The sequence below is a fragment of the Erinaceus europaeus genome, chromosome 13 (genome assembly GCF_950295315.1).
Source record: "Erinaceus europaeus chromosome 13, mEriEur2.1, whole genome shotgun sequence".
Classification (NCBI taxonomy): Eukaryota; Metazoa; Chordata; class Mammalia; order Eulipotyphla; family Erinaceidae; genus Erinaceus; species Erinaceus europaeus.
This window is the reverse complement of record NC_080174.1, coordinates 70,997,792-71,017,277: the sequence shown is the minus strand read 5'-3', so window position 1 is coordinate 71,017,277 and position 19,486 is coordinate 70,997,792. Positions and strand designations below refer to the sequence as shown.

Below are 19,486 nucleotides of genomic sequence, written 5' to 3'. Positions count from 1 at the left end.
ACTACTTGTGAAGCTTTTCCCCTGCAGGTGGCGACTGGTGGCCTGAACCTGGGTCCTTGTGCATTGTAACATGTGCCCTCAACCAGGTATGCCACCACTGCCATAATAATAATAATAATAATAGTTATTATTTTTTTGTCAGTAGGGTTATCTCTGGGACTTAGTGCTGGCACTATGAATCCATGACTCCTGGCAGCCATATTTATTTATTTATTTATTGTCCTTTCTATTTTTGACAGGCCAGAGAGAAATTGAAAAGGAAGAGGAGGGGAGATAGAGGGGGAGAGAAAGCCGGGCACCTGCAGAGCTGCTTCACTGGTCATGAAGCATTCCTCCTGCAGGTGGGAGGGGAGTGGGGACTCAACCCCTATCCTCACACACAGATACATGTGCTTAACTGGGTGCGTCACTGCCTGCCTCTGGAAATCGAATTCCTTTTTTCTTTTTTTTTTTTTTTAAACAATTTATTTATTTATTCATGAGAAAGATAGGATAAAGAAAGAATTAGACATCACTCTGGTACTTGTGCTGTCAGGGATTGAACTAAGGACCTCATGCTTGAGAGTCCAGTGTTTTATCTGCTGTGCCACCTCCTGGACCACTGGAAGTTGAATTTCTATCCATAGTTTTATCTATCTATTTATTTATTTTATTTTGACACTGGGAACAAAAACTGCATGCTGAAATCCACCACTCCCTGGCAGACTTTCTCATTCCTTTCATTTAAGACAGTCAGGGAGAGACAGCATAGTTCAACCATCTGTGGAACTTACCCTGGTACCATGGTGCTCCTCTGTTCGTTAGGGCTGAAGGTTTTGGTCTTGATCATAATAAAGTGTGTGCCTTGCCAGGTATGCTAGCTCTTATTCCCTTTCTATCAATCATTTAAATCGATTTAGATTACCAAGTTTATTGTTTGTTCAGTTTTCTGCTGGTCTTCTCTACTGGGAGTTGGATCCACAAATATTGTCATATGCTCAAACATATGTCTTGTACTGTCTTACATGTGGTAGATGGGCTCTGATTGTCATTTTCTTTTTTTACTAGATCCATTTTCAGTCAAGAGGAATGTTGCACGGAGCTTAAATAGCCAGCTTGTTTATGAATATGTTGTGGAAAGATTCAGGGCAGCATATCGTTATTTTGCATGTCCTCAGAGGAAAGGATATAAATCAACAGTGGGTTCCTTGAAAAAAGAAAAAGGAAAAATAAGCACTAAGAAACCAGTGAAGTCTGACATTATATCATCTGATTGTTGCATTCCACTTGGGAAAAACACAGAAAAAATAACTGTAGAAACAAGCCAAACTGGTAACTGTGATGAAACAGAATGTATGTCACAGAGATGTATTACTGAAAGTGACAGTTTGTTGATAAGTGAACTAGATATAGCTGAACATGGACAGGACTCATCATCGGTTTCTACCAGTGAAAGCAGTGAATCAGAACCGAAATCAGTTCAGAAGCAAGATGGTTTAGCACCTTCAGAAACTGGTTTTAAAAAGGAGCTCAATCAGTGTAATTGCATTAATTATAGATCTCTTGATTCTGATGGATCTGCTGGTACAGACTGCGGGTCAAATTTAGAAATAGAGAGTTCACATCAGACTGTGTGCTCCACCACTTCTGCTACCTCTTGTCACTGCAAAGCTACAGAAGATGCTTCTGACCTTAATGACGATGGAAACCACCCCACCCAGGAATTGCATTATGTGTTTGATAAATTTATTTTAACCTCTGGCAAGGTAGGTACAGTTTCTAAACACTCCACTGTGGTGGTTGTATAGGTTTTAGATTCAGAAATGTAAAAAATCACCTTTGTGATGACACTTGTTGTAGAGTGATAGTTTTCATGAAATCAGTCTGACTGAAACTGCACATGCTTTCAAGTCTGAAAGTCTGCTCGTTGTGTTAATGTGTTCTGCGACCTCACACCTACGTGATGCTACTGCTCCCACAGTCTTTTTCTTCTTCTTCCCTCCTTTCAGTTTCAAATAGAGGTGGGGGTACAGAGAGAGAGAGAATGAGAGACACCACAACACCACTCCAGCATTTATGGTGCTTTCCTTGGTGCTGTGTTTGGTACTCCCATGTTGTTCTGGGAGCTTAAGCGCAGGTCCGTGAGCATGGCAAAGTGTCTGCTTTACCCAGCCTCGAGGTTGCTTATTTTTTTTTATTTATTTATTTATTTATTTATTTATTTATTTATTTATTTTGTTGCCCTTGTTTTGTTGTTGTAGTTATTATTGATGTCGTTGTTGGATAGGATAGAGAGAAATGGAGAGAGGAGGGGGAGACAGAGAGGGGGAGAGAAAGACAGATACCTGCAGACCTGCTTCACCGCCTGTGAAGTGACTCCCCTGCAGATGGGGAGCCGGGGGCTCGAACCGGGATCCTTCCGCTGGTCCTTGTGCTTAGCGCCGCCTGCGCTTAACCCGCTGCGCTACCGCCCAACTCCCGAGGTTGCTTATTTTTATACCTTAGTTTAATTTTTCCCATGAAGGAGAAAGTAAGTTTTATAAATTCTAATAGTGTTATATAAGTTAACACCCCCACCCTTGAGGTGAACAGGAGTGGGGATAGAACCCTGCTAAAGTCACTTGAGTGAAAGTTACAGTAAACTAAACTAAAGTAGAAGATTTAGGGCTTAGTTCTGCCACTGAGCTGCAGTATATCCCTTGTAACTTAGAGGAATCATAACTTTTCTATTTTGAAAAGGATAGCATAGATTTTAATTTGGTATATTGTAGAAACACCCCCAATGAACAGAAAATAAGTGTCAACTAATCTGTTATCAATAACAAATTTTTAGTTGTTATGTCACTTTAAATGTGGTGTTCATAACTGAAATATCAGTACCGAGGATGAAAAATGACTATGCAGATTATGCCTAAACCAACTGGAGAGCTGGTGAAGCAGCTCACTTGGATAGTGCACTGCTCTGTCAAGTGTGCAGCCCAAGTTTGAGCCCAGCCCTGCCCCATTAAAGGAAACTTCTTAGGTGCTGTGGGGGTCTCTCTACCTCTCCCTCCCTTTATCCCTCTATCCAATAAATAAATAAATAGAATACTAAAAACAAACAAACAAACAAACAAAACCTGGAGGGAGTCTGGCGGTAGTGCAGCAGGTTATGCACACATGGTACAAAGTGCAAGGACCGGCTTAAGGATCCCAGTTTGAGCCCCCGGCTCCCCACCTGCAGACTAGTCACTTCACAGGTGGTGAAGCAGGTCTGCAGGTGTTTATCTTTCTCTCCCCCTCTCTGTCTTTCCCCTCCTCTCTCCATTTCTCTCTGACCTATTCAACAACAACGACAATAATAACTACAACAATAAAACAACAAGGGCAACAAAAGGGAATAAATAAATATTTAAAAAAAAAACAACCTGGAAAGCTAATTAGTTTTATTTTGTAAATAATTATAAGCTTTAAACATTTTAACCAGGAGTTGGGCAGTGGTGCAGCGGGTTAAGCAGGTGGCCCAAAGCGCAAGGACTGGTAAGGATCCCGGTTCGAGCCACCAGCTCCCCACCTGCAGGGCGGTCGCTTCACAAGCCGTCAAGCAGGTCTGCAGGTGTCTTTCTCTCCCCTCTCTGTCTTCCCCTCCTCTCTCCATTTCTCTCTGTCGTATCCAACGACAACAACATCAATAACCACAGCAATGTTAAACAAGGGCAACGAAAGGGAAAATTAAAAAAAAAAAAAACATTTTCGCCTAATTATTAAGCATTGTTTCTTTATGTTTTATGGATATAGAATAGCATTTAAGTGCACTAAAGTAATGTTTTATTTAGGTTACAGTTTTTAGAGAATGAGAACAATGTGAGAAATTAATGTGGCCTGGTAGGCACACTGAGTATAGCACTGGACTTGTGGTTATAGTCTCAAGTCAGATCCCCTGTACCATATAGCCAGACTAGTGCTTTTGTGCTCTCTCTTTCCTTTTCTTGTCCCCCTCTTCTCACTAGTAAATACATAAGAAATGATTATTGTGGTGCAACAGATTGAACCTGGGATCTCAGAGCCTTGGGCATGAAAGTCTTCTTCCATAACCACTATGCTATCTCCCCAGACCTAAAAATCTTTTTTCCATTGAAACAGAGATTGAGACACCAAAGCACTGCTCAGCTCTGTCTTATGGTGGTGTGTGTGTGGGGGGCCAGACTGAACCTGGGACTTGGGAGCTTCAGTCATGAAAATCTTGCGGAACCATTATTCTATCTCCCAGCTTGTTTTGTTCTATCATGCATTCACTAAAATAGAATTTTTGATAGAATCGTTTTAATGGGGTAAGGAAGTTAAAGTGGTTGGCTCAAAATTTGGTTTTTACTTTTAACACTGTACTTCATTAACATGTCCCCCCCTTCCTTGAATCTCCTGAAGACATAGCTTATCAGAGCTTCCAATAAGCTCTTTTTGGACACATTTACTAAGTAATGAGTATGCCCCTCAGTAGTTCATTAGATTATTAGTTCTGTTTTGTTTTACTTTGCACAGCCACCAACAATAGTATGCAGCATCTGCAAAAAGGATGGCCATTCAAAAAATGATTGCCCAGAGGATTTCAGGAAAATTGATCTAAAACCTCTACCACCTATGACAAATCGATTTCGGGAAATACTTGATTTAGTATGTAAAAGGTGTTTTGGTAAGTTTTTTTTTTTTCCTAGAACTGCTCAGACTAGATTCTTGCTTAAATTTTGATAATTTATTTTCTTGTTAAAAAACGATTTTTCTGTTTTTTGCTTTGATGGAGGTTTTTGAACAGGTTATCGACCTAACCACAGACACTGACAATGGTATACACTAACTGCTGGTCACTATGGCAAATGGCAGGCAGAATACAGAGGGGAGTTTAGATCAGACCTTTGCTGTCTACTATAGTCACCACTAGTATGTGTGCCGTTTGAATTATTAACATTGGGGCTAGGCAGTGGTGTCCCCTGATAGAACACACACCTTAGCAAGTTTGAAGACTCAAGTTCATCATCGCTTGCATGGGGAAAACTTCATAAGCAGAGAAGCAGTGCTGTAGATGTCTGTTGTCCTCTCTGTCTCTCCCTCTTTTCCTTTTGCCCTATATGAAAATGGGGGGGGGGGGAATCACTGGACATGGTGTTGTGTACATACTAAATCCCTGTAGTGACCCTTGTGGCAAAAATAATTATTATTAAAATTAAGAATGTTAGTTTCTCAGTTCTACTAGCCGTGTATCAAATCCTTCGTAGCTATATATGACTGGTGGCTACTGACAATATTCTAGACAGAACATTTTCATCTTTGCAATGCCCTTGCATAGCTCTGATTTAGGTAACTCTATAAGACAGGAAAATTACTATAATGGAAGCAGCATGTGTTGCCGAGTATAGTAGATGTCAACAAAATACGGTGCAAACACAATTTTAATGGGGGCAGATCAGAATACTTAAAATTGATGTGATATTTGAGATGGTCTTTGAACTGTATTTTTGGATGTAGGAATTTATACATATAAACATAGAGTTTAATTTCAGTTTTGATGACAGTTGCAATTGATTTGGTGGTATATGAAAGAGATAAGGTTATAAAAGTAGTTTGGAAAAAGAAAAACTTTTTTTTTTTTGCCTTCAGGGTTATCGCTGGGGCTTGGTGCCAGCACTATGAAATCCACTGCTCCTGGAGGCCTTATTTTTTTTTCTTACGGTTTTTTTTTTTTTTAAAGATTTTATTTATTTATTAATGAGAAACACAGAGAGAAAGAGCCAGACATCACTCTGGCACATGTGCTGCCAGGGATTGAACTCAGGACCTCATGCCTGACAGTCCGATGTTTTATCCACTGTGCCACCTCCCGAACCACCTTATTTTTTTTTCTCCTTTTTTTCATTTTATTAGATAGGACAGAGGGAAGTTGAGAGAGGGAGGGGAAGATAGAGAGGGAGAGAGACACCTGCAGACCTGCTTCACCACTTGTGAAGTGACCCCCCACACACACACCTAGGATACTTGCAGGTGTCCTTGGCGCTTCATACTACGTGCACTTAACTCGGCGCCTGACCTCCCCCAAAAAACTTTTAGGTAGCAAGTAACTGTGGTGTAATGGGTGAAAAATTTCACTCAGAGCAAGTATTACTGTATTATTTGTGTCTTACATAAGATGTAATTTCTTTTTTTTAATTTATTACTATTTTTCATTTATTTATTGGATAAAGACAACCAGAAATCAAAAAGTTGATAGAGAGAAAGAGAGACACCTGCAGCACTGCTTCACCACTTGCAAAGTTTTCCCTCTGCAGGTGGGGTCTGGGGGCTTGAACTCAGGTCCTTGCACATTGTAACGTGAGTTCAACCAGGTGTGCCACCACCCGACTCCAAGATGTAATTTCTAACAAAATAGCATTTGCTGTCCTATTATAATACCTCCTTCCTGCCCTTTCTTATCTGTCCCCATTTCTTGCAAGGTAACTATCTGCTTTTGTTATTATAAATTTTGTAGAGATCTATAAAATAGAATCATATACATAGGATTTTTCCTCTGTGTGTGTGTGTGTATGGTGAGGTCTGACTTTTACTAGGGTTTTCAGCATTATTTTGAGATCATCTATGTTGTGTATGTCAGTGTTCTCTCCTTTCCTCCTTTGTCTTTCTCTACCCCTCCCCCACCATGGATATTGCTAGGGCTCTTCAGGCACAACAGCTCCTCTGCTCCTGCTGCCATCTCTTGCTCCCCCCCCCCCATTTTTTTCATAGAGGATTAGAGGGAGGGAGAGAGGCATAAGCAGCTCTGCTTGACTACTAGTGGAACTTTCCCCTGCTGGTGGAAGCCAGGGACTTGAATCCAGGTCCTCTGTGCATGGTAATACGTTTGCTCTACTGGGTGAGCCACCATTCGACCCTTTTTCTTTAATTCTGGTCATTGTGTATTTGGCTTGTTTCTAATTTTGTTTTCTATTACAAGTTTGCTGTGTACTATCATGGATGTGTCTGTGTAAAGATAATATGCTTTAATTTCTCTTTGGTAACTAAGTAAGAGTATAATGATTTGATGTTGGCAATTTTTTAGCAGCTTTATTATGATATAATTCACTAAATTTGTCATTTAATCCTTTATTTGTCTCAGAGAGGACTTGTTACTATTTTAGGTTTTGAGTAATACCCTGGTACTTCAATATTTTGCTCAAATTGTTCCACGTTTAACTATTGTAAACTCTTCCAGTTGGTCCCCATATCCCTTTGATGTGCCCTTATCCATGTCGGAGGCTTTTGTCCATTTTTGTTTTTATTTATTATTTTTATGTTTTATTTTGTTCTCAGCTCTGGCTTATATTGATACTGGATATTGAACCTGAGACTTAGGAGGCTCAGGTTTGAAAGTCATTTGTATAACCATTATGTTATTTCCATGGCCCATCCTTACTTTTGTGTATTACGGAATTCTTCGGGCTTATTGTGTTTATTTCCTGCCCTGCCTTTTGAATTATTGCCCCAAAAGAGCACTAATTTTTCTTATTGGAGAATGGTATTAGAAACCTGTGGTTACTCTGGTACTTGTTGTTATGATATATCATTGCTTCTGGTCCCTCTCAGCAAGAAAATGTTTATGTACACCAATCTATATTTGTATACACATACACATGCATATATATAATTATGCATACCAGTTCATATGTGTGTATATATTTTTATATCACCGTGACTACATTAAGCTAAACATGACTTTGTATCATTACTGTCTCCTAATGTATTACCACATAACTATTCTAACCCTTTTCCCCTGATACATGTACATTTCCCACTGCATCTGTGAAAAACTTGGCTCCTACCACTTGTCACTCAGTTAATTAATTGTTCCACTTAAGTTCATGTGTATAGCATTATTGAAGTTGGAAAATGATTAAGAGTACAGTATTGATGTGCAGTTTGTTTTTTATTTAATCTTAGATACTGCTCATTTGCAAGGTTAGGCCAGCATCATTTCCCCTGTTCCCTTGAGTGGTACTTGTTATTATGAGATGTCATTGCTCCTGGGCCTTCTCAGAACAAGAAAATGTATTTATGTACGCCAATCTATATTTGTATACCAATTAATATGTATATCTAATTATGTATATCAATTTAAATATGTATATATTTTATATCACCTATATAGTAGAGTTGGATTAATTTGTTACAATCTATATTTCATCCTGAGAGTCTCTAAACCTCCTTGATTTTTAGTATTTACATAAATACAATTCATATTTTTCTATGGCAATGTATTGTGGGGTTTGCCATATGTATTGTATCTTGTATTACCACTTATCCTATGGTCTTGTCAATACTTCCATTTTATAAATAAATAAATTTTAAAAAAGAAAATTATACAGAATAATTTCATCACTAAAAAAAATCATCTGGGAGGCCAGATGGTGGCACACCTGGTTAAGTGCACACATTACAGTGCACAAGAACCCAGATTCAAGCCCCTGGGGCCCCCACCTACAAGGGGTAAGCTTCATAAGTGGTCCAGGTGTCTCTGTCTCTATCTCCCTCTTCCCTCTCAATTTCTCTCTGCCTCTATCCAGTAATAAATAAGTAAATAAAAATATTTAAGATTTTTTTAATTACCTGCATTTCAACTATTTAATTGGTATCCATCTTCTAAAAGTAATGATACTACATTTGTTTTTCAAAAGCTGAATATTTAATTCATTATAGTGAGTTACTACTTTATTCCTATTTCCTTAAGGTGACTCTGGAGGAAGAACTACGGGGGAGAGACTTATGTTATTGTTGGGGAAAATGAAATGAAAATAAATGGTGTAACTATAAAATCTAAAAAGACTGTGTGATGGTTGGTGAGGTAGCTCATCTGTTAGGGTGCCTGCCATTCCATGTTCATGACCCAGGTTCAAGCCTCTATACCACATGCGAGTTGCCATGACATTAGGAGAAGCTCTAGTGCTATGGTCTTTCTCTCTGTGTCTCTCTCCCTCTCTGAATGAAAGAGTGACCTGAGAACTGTAAGATCATACATGTACAAAGCCTCTGCTACACACACACAGACACACACACACACACACACACGTGTACACATAAGTACATGTGCACACACACACCAGTGTGAATTAAACTGGCAAGCCATTTGAAAAGCTAAAGAAAATACATTAGGGAGAGAAAGCCTGGTTGGACTCAGTAGCTTATAAGGGAGTATGAATCTTGATCAGGCATTTGAGGGAATTATTAGATCAGAATGGGCCATATGCCTGATGCAATAATACAAATTATGTGCATGGAAGAGAGTAGAAGATCTGACAGAAACAGTGAGTAGTGATAGTAGATATATTTTGTAGACATAATGGAAAATCATTGTGAAAGTTAATAGATCTATTAAAATTATATTTCTGCTTTCCCTCTGTATCTTTGCTCTCCAGTATAACATGATTTTAAAGTCAGAGAAGTCAACAGTTAAGGAATTTTTAGCTTTTAGAGTATAAAAAAATTGAAGACAATTCCAGATTCTACTTTGCTTACTTTGTTCTCTCTCTCTTTTTTTTTTTTAAACTTAGATGAGTTATCACCACCTTTCTCTGAGCAACACAACAGGGAACAAATTTTAATTGGCTTGGAAAAGTTTATTCAAAAAGAATATGATGGTATGTCATGTTAAAATGCTTTTATTATTTTAGTCGGTCTGGGTTTTATTTATACCAAAATGTTTAATGTTTTATACAGTTATTCTGGATGATGAAGATATAGTGCTTAATAAAAGATTGAATATGCTTTCATGAAGCTTGTAGAGGAGACAGATTGTCAACTAAAAGTATGTAATGTAACACCAGGAAATAATATGTGCTGTTAAATTACAAGTCTTCACAGAAAATTGATGGGGGTATTATGCTTGTCCTCCCTGCTAAGTTGACCTATTTGATCAGGATTATGAATAATATGAGGGGAAAAGTTATATGAATATTTAAGGAAAGAACATTCTAGAGAGGAAGGGTAACAAGCACAACCACTCCATGCCTGGATTATGTTTGGCATATTTGAAGGTCAGCTAGGATATCAGTTGGACTTCAGTGGATTGTTAGAAGTAGATAGGTCAGAGAGGTATCCTAAAGATTGTGTGATTAGTGTCTTACAAATGTTGGTGATGGGGCTGGGCAGTAGTGCACCGGGTTAAGCTCACATAGTACAAATGTTGGTAGAAGGACTTTGCATTTTATTTTGAGTGTCTAATGAGCTTCTGGGGGCCTTTAATACTCAAGTGACTTATTCTGAGAGAAAATACTGGAATTTCTTAAGCAGGGCTAAGGAAACAGCATAATGGTTTATGCAACAGACTACCATGCCTGAGGTATCAGAGGTCTCAGGTTCAATCCTTTACACCCCCATAAGTCAGAGCTGAGCAGTGCTTTGGTGAAAAAAGAAGAAATAAGCAACACATTTAGAAGATTGTTGAGTAAGTTAATATGAGACACAATAGTAATTTGGAATAGGTTAATAATAAGTGGTCATATTTGGAATATTTGTATTTTATTTTTTAGATGGAGACAAAAAGAATTTGAAAGACAAGAGGGAGACAGACACACATACACATACATACAGTCCTATTTCACTGCTTGTCAAGCTTCCCCACTGTAGGGGTGACCAGGGGCTTGAATCCATCTCCTTGTGCATTATAAACTTATGTGCTCAACCAGGTGTGCTACTACCCAACCTCATAGGATATATGTTGAGAGTAGAGTCAGCAGGATTTTCTGATGCATTACATGTTAAATCTGAGAAAAAGAAAGAATCAGGGAGGGCCAGGCAGTGGTAAACGTGGTTAAGCACAGGTTACAGTGCGCAAGGACCAATGTTCAAAACTGTCTCCACCTGCAGGGGAGATGCTTCATGAGCAGTGAATCAGTGCTTCTCTTTCTCTCTGCTACTCTATCTTCCTCTTCCCTCTCAGTCTCTCTCTGCCTCTATCCAACAGATAAATAACAAATAAAAAAATGTCTAAAAATAGAAAAAGTTTTTTAAAAGAATTAAGGATGGTGTAACATTTTTATTTCAATAATTGGGTAATACCGTTCAGCTGAGATGACAAAAGTAGCAGGTTAGTGGCATAGAGTTAAATCTAGAGTTCTGTGGTCAATTCTTCATGAATTTATATTTTTACAAATAATAATTGTTGTGGTTGTTGTTATTTTACCAGAGCACTACTGAGCTCTGGCTTATGGTGGTGCTGGGGATTGAACCTGAAACTTCAGGACTTTTGAATAATCACTGAGCCCATCACTATGAATTTTAACTCTATTTTTTAAAGATAGTACAGATGTGAATTGTTGGTGTTTATTTTAAAGATTTGTTGTGAAGAGACCCAGGATGTGACAGAAGGAACAGCACAACTAGGACAGCATCAAATTTTCATGCCTGAGATTCCTGATTTGTTTCCCAGTACTGCACATACTAGACTGATGCTCTGGTTTATCATCTATCATCTGTCTGTCTGTGTCTCAGATGAAACTCCTCTCCTTATCCCCATGTAATATACAAGATATATATATATATATATATATATATATAATTATATATAAAATTATATATACATATATATAATTTTAAATTAATTATTGGACAGAGAGAAATTGAGAGGGGAGAGGGAGATAGGTGGGGGCCCAGGGCTTGAACCTGGGTCCTTGTGCACTGTAATGTGTGTACCTAACCAGATGTGCCACTACCTGCCCCCTAACAAGATCAGTCTTTACAAGAAAGGAAGAAAGAACCAGAGCATCACTGTGGCATATGCAATGCCAGAGAACAGTGTTGGAACCTTATGGATAAAAGTTTTGCACTCTACCACCTGAACCATTTCCCTGGCCAATGATTTTTACATGTATATAGTACTGACAGAGAGGGCTTCACTCCCAGTCACATACACTACCAGGGATCCAAGTTGGTACTTAATACTTTTTTAATACAGTGCTCTAGCCACTGCGCCACCTCCTGGCCACACTGATTTTTACTTTTAAAAGATGATCTGGGTAGTAGGTGGGTAAGTGAGAATAGCTCCCCAGATAGAACACATGTCTTACTATGTGAGAAAATCTGGATTTGGGCCCTAATACCACATGGAACCATGACGGATGCAACAAGAGATCCATGGACAGTAGAACAGTGCCATGGTACCTCTACTCTCTGGCTTCCTGTCTTATCTCACTCCTGTTCTCTATGTAAAAAATGATTTTAAAAAGGGGGGTGGTGAAGGAGGCAGCTCAGCAGTGTGGTGCATGCTCAATACCCTGTTTCCACATTTTGAAAAAGTAAATAACAGCGTGGTAGGTAGTGTGATCCCTAGCATTGTGCGGCTCATCCCCACCACCGCCCTTAATAGATATATACGTCTCTTAAAAGTAAGGAATAAAATATCATGTATATATGTTATGAGTCTGCTTGAGAAATTGTTTGTGCAAGATTTAAAATACTGTATTTAAAGTGTGGCCAAATGTTTCTATCCCTCTTACATTAAACTCATGCAGATTTGTATTTTCTCAGTTACCACTGCAATTTCAGCTAAAGCATTAGAACTGAATGAGGGAAGGGACCAGCTGGTTGTGCACCAGGTTGAGTACATACATTATATTGTGCAAGGACCTTGGTTCAAGCCTCCAGTCCCACACACAGGGAGGAAGCTTCATGAAAGCAGTAGAACATTGCAGCAGGTGTCTGTCTCCCTTCCTTTTCTTTCTCCCTCTTTATCTCCCCCTTCCTTCTCAATTCCTTTCTCTATCCTTAATAAACAAGTATTTTTTAAAAAGAACTGAATCAGGGAATTGTGTCTGAAAGTAGAGAATTTGTTATTTAAGCGTGCAGTTACAAATATATTATTGGAAGAAAAATCTCTAATTTTACTTAATTAGCTCTTTTCTGAAGTGAGACCTACTATTAATTGGTACTAAGTATGGAGGGATAACCCTACCACAGTTCATATCAAATGGACTGGTCACTCTTTGTGAAAACAGAGTATTTGTAAGTTCTGATATTTGTAAATCAGCTTGAAGTCTCCAAGAGCAATATCTCTATTGATCTTAACTCTTGGTAGTAATATTAGGAATCATTAAAAGTAGATAAATTTATGATTATTGGGATGTGGGAGTTGACACATATTAAGGGCAGTCCATCCCGTATTTTTACTTTGACAGCTGAGTATACGGTGATGCTACTTGCTGGTGCTAAGAATGATAGGAATTGTGGAGCGTTGGAGATAAAGACAGTTGTTTTGCTTTTAATTGCAAAGTTTATGATGTTTGGGAAGTTGGAGGGGAAAAACAATTAGATGTGAGCATTGGAGCTTGGCTAAAAGCTTGGACTTTAGCATTTTATAGTTTCCCAAAATATCTGCCTATGGTAGAAAGTCATAAGCCTTCAGAATTTGTTTGATGAGATCATGTTGCATTAGGTCATTAGTAGGTAATATAAAATTATTCTTCCCTTCTAATTATAAAGACTTATCTTCCTCTCCTCTATTTGCTTAGAAAAGGCAAGGTTGTGCTTATTTGGCTCTTCTAAGAATGGATTTGGATTTCGTGATAGTGATCTGGACATTTGTATGACTTTGGAAGGCCATGAAAATGCAGAGGTAAAAGTGTTTAAAAAGGAATGTGGAAATTTATTTTCTTCCAATGATTAATCTACTTTTTATTTAGTATGTAGTATTAAAAGTATATGGTACCTTTTTTGTATAGCTACACTAGAAATAGTATTTCAAATGTAAAAATATTAGCATTGCTAATTTAGAGGAAATATAAGTGAATTTACTGTTTCAGTTTTTTATAATGTAAAAATCACATTGCTGACTCAGTGTTGCAAGTGCTTTCTAATGAATTTTTTTCCCTTTGGAAAGTTAATATACAGTTGCATTGGAATTTCTTCATTAGAACTCATGTTTCATTTTTGTAGTGAACATTGATTTCATTCTGTCTTTTCATAACTTCTACTATGTAATTTCTCTGTATCAATACAGGTCCACATCTAATCTATAAATAGGTTGTTTTCTACAAACTGACTTCCGTGTCTGGGCATTCAAAACGCATATTTTTCATTAGTTGTAATGTTATAACTGATATGCCCTAAGATAGCTTCTAGAAACTCATTTTGGGTGGGAGTTGGGCGGTAGTGCAGCGGGTTAAATGCAGGTGCCGCAAAGCACAAGGACCGGTGTAAGGATCCCGGTTCAAGCCCCTGGCTCCCCACCTGCAGGGGAGTCACTGTATAAGCGGTGAAGCAGGTCTGTAGGTGTCTTATCTTTCTCTTCCCCTCTCTGTCTTCCCCTCCTCTCTCCATTTCTCTCTGTCCTATCCAACAACAACAACAAGGGCAACAAAAGGGAATAAATAAATAAATATAAAAAAAAAAAAAAAGAAGAAACTCATTTTGAGTGGGGAGGGTAACTGACATTTACTGCATCCCCAGTGTACACTTACATACATTATCTCTTCTCACTCTTAAAACCACCTTCGAGGTAGATATTATTGCCCCCATTTTACAGATGAGGAAACTGAGACTTTGAGAGATAAACTGACTTGCCCAAGTTCACACAGCTAGTAAATGTTGGAGCCAGGATGCATACCCAGGTGTGTCTGACTCCAGAGTTCATGCTCTTCCATTGTATATCATTTTTTCCTATAATCTACTTAACCCCTAATGTAGCTGAAATACACTACTAATAGTACTGAGGAACCTAACCACTACTTCCTGAAATTTAAAGCTTTCTGAGTCCCACTGTGAGATGCCAGGAGCAGACCTTCCCCAAGAGTAGTCTTAGCATTGAGCGTGGTACTTAGGATTCCCTCATTCCCAGTGGGAAAGAGATCATTGACGTTCTGGTAAAGAAGGGAACTGATTGAGCAGGGAAGAAATGTGCCAGGCCTTCCTAGCAGCAATTCAAAAGGATGGGATCGCTTTAGTTGCTCATTCCTTTAACATGGCATAGCTGTTGGTATTTATGTTTCAGAGTTAGGCCTGCTTACAAGATTGGGATGAGGCCAAGCTTCTGGCATCTGTGGTGGTGCCAGTGTAGCCTTTGTTGTATTTTTAAGATAATTCATCAGAATAGTTTACCTATAGTTCCTGAAATTATTTTTTCAAAAGTTGGTTTTAAAATTGTTAGAACTAGGGTAAAGGTGACAGTGACACTTGGGTCGATCTTTATTTCTGATCCTAAGAAATTGCTTCTGGTGTTAATTAACATCTTTTTGTTACATAAAGAAACAGAAATTGGGGCCAGTTGGTGGCACACCTGGTTAAGCGCACATCTTTCAGTGCTCAAGGTCTTAGGTTCAAGCTCCTCATCCCCACCTACGGGGGGGATGTTTCACAAGTGGTGAAGCAGGACTGTAGGTGTCTCTCCAGCTCTCTCCCTCCCTATCTCCCCCATCCCTCTCAATTTCTCTCTGTCCCTATCCAATAATAAAATAAATAAATAGATATATTAAAAGAAAGAAACAAATTGTTGGGGCTGGGTTGTGGCGCACCTGGTTGGGTACACGTCATAGTGCACAAGAACCCCCGGGGCCCCACCTGCAAGGGAAAAGCTTTGCAAGGGGCGAAGCAGTGTGGTCATGGCAGGTATCTTTCCGTCTCTCTCCCTTCTCTGTCATCACGTTCCTTCTTGATTTCTGGCTGTCCTACCCAATAAATAAATAAAATAAGAAATTAAGAAAAAATAAACTGAGAAATTGTAAATAATTTAGTTCTCTCAACTAACTTCTATACAGTACCATCTTCTTGGAAAGAGGCTGCCTCTCTCCATTTTGAACAAGAATTGAAGGAGTAGGAAAATTATTTTTAAACAGGACGGGAGTCTAGGATTTTTGTTTTTTGTTTTTTAATACCAGAGCACTGCTCAGCTCATGGTGGTGCAGGGGATTGAACCTGGGACTTTGGAGCCTCAGGCATGACAATCTCTTTTTATAACTAAACATTACTATCTACTCTGCCACTAGGGTTTTAGGTGCATATGTGTATATATATAATCTTTAATACAGTTAGTTGATAAAACCAATATCTTCCCTGCCCCTTGCATTTTAGTTATCTTTACCATATCAACTTTGCTGTCTCTGGCTTTTAAAAAAAAAAAAGTAATGCAGTAAATTGTTTTTCTTTCTCTTGTCAACATGTAGTAAATAGCTTACAGAATTAAAGAATGTACTTTGTGCCAAGCATGCTGCCGATATTTTCCATTCCTATTTTGTGTACCTTCCAAATACTCTAGCATAGGTGCTTAGAATTATCTTGATTATATATTTCAGCAGGAAGCTCAGCTGGATTAAGGATATGGTCAGAGTCACATAGCTAGTCAATACTTAGTTCAAGATTTGAATTCAGTTTTCCTAAATTCAGAGCTTAATGTCTTAATTGACTGTCATGTTTTGACTTCACCAAAATTGTTTATTAATGTATTTGAAAACATTTGTCTCCAGTCTTTGTGCTTCTCAAACTTTGTTGTGGGTATGAATTACTTTTGTTAAAGTTTAAATTATGGTTCAGTACACTGAGTTGGGGGCTGAGATTCTGTAATGTTGTTGTCTCCAGATGATGCTGATATTGCACGTTTATGAACACCATACTTTGAGTAGCAAGGCTATATAGTGCTTGTTGCTAGAGATTTTAAATGCTTAATGTGTTACAAACGTAGATTAAAGTAGACTTTTTAAGGACTATTTGAGCCAGACAAACTTAAATGCATTTTTTTGCACTTCTTTTTTGTTTTTTTAGAAATTAAATTGTAAGGAAATAATTGAAAATTTGGCGAAAATTCTTAAAAGACACCCAGGTATGAGTTTTATTCAATAGTTTAAAATATGTTTTTAGCTTTGAAAATGATTTAACTTAGTTACAACTTTTTTTAATCAGGTTTAAGAAACATTTTGCCTATAACTACTGCCAAAGTGCCTATAGTGAAATTTGAACACAGACGAAGCGGGTTAGAAGGTGATATCAGTTTATACAATACATTGGTAAGTTTCTCTTTATGTATAGACCTAGTTGTATTACACTAGTCATATAAAAAACTTAAAGATCACTGACTATATGTTTATGTTTATAATTTTCAAATAGGAGCAATATAAGAAAACAATTTTTATTGGGAGGTTAATGGTTTTTAGTACAGTTGTTAGCACATGAGTACAATTTCTCATCTCACTAAGATAGGTGTCTGCAATACACTCTTACCTCCAACTTAGGTCCTTTTTCACCTCATGTATTTGGACCCCAAAGCTCTGCCTCCTCCCACCCCTCTCCCTGCCCTCCTTCCCCAGAGTCCTTTGTTTTGGTGCAGTACACCAAACCAGTCCAAGTTTTACTTTGTGTTTCACTTTTCTGTTCTTGTTAAGTTCATGGGAAGAATTGAAGAAAAACATTTTATCAGTCATTCTCATATTTCAGATTAGAGATTATTTTTATATGATTCATTTATAGACATTTAAAATTTACATTTATATATCTGTTCTCTTTGGAGTATAGTATATCTTATTTATTTATTTATTTTTGCCACCAGGGTTATTGCTTGGGGCTCGGTGCTTGCACTACAAATCCACTGCTCCTGGGGGCCATTTTTTCCCATGTTGTTGCCCTTGTTAACCTTTGTTATTATTATTGTTGCTGTTGCTATTGTTGGAGAGGACAGAGAGAAATAGAGAGAGATGGGGAAGACAAAGAGGGAGAGAGAAAGATAGACACCTGCTGACCTGTTTCACCACCCATGAAGCGACCCTCCTGCAGGTGGGGAGCCAGGGGCTTGAGCCGGGATCTTTTCACCATTCTTTGCACTTCGTGCCATGTGTACTTAACCCACTGCGCTACTGCCCACCCCCCCCTTTTTTTTATTGCCACCAGGGTTATTGCTGGAGCTCGGTGCTGGCACTACAAATCCACCGCTCCTTGTGGTCATTTTTTTCCCTATTTGTTTCTTTTCTTTCTTTTTTTTTTTTTTTTTTCTTTTTGATAGGAAATTGAAACGGTAGGGAAGACTGAGACGGAGAGAGAAAGATAGATACTTGCAGACCTGCTTGTGAAGCATCTCCCCCTGCAGGTTGAGGGTGAGGGCTCGAATCTGGGTACTTTTGCATGGTATTAAGTACTTAACCCAGTTTGCTACCACCCTGTAGTACATCTTTTTATCCGATCTAAATGATTTATAAAAGTGAAATGCTTTTAAATGTGGAATTCTTTTTCAGGCTCAGCATAACACAAGAATGCTAGCTACGTATGCAGCTATTGATCCTAGAGTGCAGTACTTGGGGTATACCATGAAAGTGTTTGCTAAGGTATTTATGAAAAAGATAATAATGCATTATAATACTTACTGTAGCTAAAATGAAATGTACTATTGCCCAACTTGTGAAAAATATTGTCTCAGCTTTGTTTAGCTAAACTTTGAAAAGGAAACATTCATCACTAAATGAGCAGGGAGGTTTTTGGTGGTGGTAGTTTTTCATATGTGTCCTCTTTTCTTAGGCCTAGCACTCCAGTAAATTTCTGGGAGTAAAATTTCTCAATGTAACAATGATTTTCAACCTCAAACTGGGGAGTTAGCTTTCCATCCTAATTAAGACTCTCTGGGGGGGGGGGGGAAGAATCTCTGGATCTTGGGTCCATATTCCCAGAGGGATAAAGAATAGGAAGGGGATGGGACATGGAGCTCTGGGGGTAGGAATTGTGTGGACATGTACCCTTCTTATCCTGCAGTCTTGTCAATATTTCCATTTTGTTAATAAAAATTTTAAAAAGGGGGGCTGGGTTGTGGCTCACCTGGTTGAGAGCACATGTTACAGTGCACAAGGACCCAGGTTCAAGCCCCCGCTCCCCACCTGCAGGGGGAATGTTTTGTGAGTGATGAAACAGGGCTGCAGGTGTGTCTCTGTTTCTTCTTCGCTATTCCCCCTCCCCTCTCAATTTCTCTCTGTCTCTATCCAATAAATAAGTAAAGATAATAAAAAACTAAAAAGATATAAAAATTAAATAAAAGAATCTCTGGGTTAGGAAATCCTTTATTTGGGTTTAGTAGCAAAATTTTTGGACCAAGAAAACAAAACAAACAATACCAATAAAGCCTTGTATTTCTTCTACTATAACACACAACAGTGGAATTTTCTTTTTGCCAAGTGTATAAAGTCTAAAGGCTGGCACTTTTGTACCCCTTGCTTACTTAAGTGTCTGCTTAATCTTAGTTGTCTAATGTTTGTGAATGTGATGGAAGTGTTTTCTTTTAGTACATGAGTTGCCTGATTATATTTTCATATCAAAAAACCAACTCAATAAAGGGGAGTGAGTTTGTATGTGTGTGTGATTTACTTAACTATTTAGTGAGAAAGAACTAAAGCATTACTCTGACATTTCTGTATGCCATGTGTTTTGGTAATAAAAACTAGTGGTTCATATCAGAGTAGCAACTTCTCAACTTTTTTTTAAATATAATAACAGCTATAGTCTTGGTAAAGGGAGCTTTTTGGGGATTCTTTTAAAAATATTTTTATTACCT

At 38.2% G+C, this 19,486-nt stretch overlaps 1 protein-coding gene across 8 annotated transcripts in view; it reads left to right on the top strand.

Moving 5' to 3' along the window:
* TUT4 (terminal uridylyl transferase 4) overlaps window positions 1-19,486 on the top strand; it is a 128,582-nt gene that overhangs the window by 83,997 nt on the left and 25,099 nt on the right. For all 8 annotated transcript variants that reach the window (XM_016193134.2, XM_060206210.1, XM_060206207.1 and 5 more), the window contains 7 exons: window positions 1,048-1,745; window positions 4,498-4,648; window positions 9,528-9,614; window positions 13,482-13,585; window positions 16,723-16,780; window positions 16,861-16,964; window positions 18,183-18,272. In XM_016193134.2, coding sequence (XP_016048620.2) covers window positions 1,048-1,745; window positions 4,498-4,648; window positions 9,528-9,614; window positions 13,482-13,585; window positions 16,723-16,780; window positions 16,861-16,964; window positions 18,183-18,272 — 1,292 coding nt within the window. The remainder of the gene's footprint in view (window positions 1-1,047; window positions 1,746-4,497; window positions 4,649-9,527; window positions 9,615-13,481; window positions 13,586-16,722; window positions 16,781-16,860; window positions 16,965-18,182; window positions 18,273-19,486) is intronic.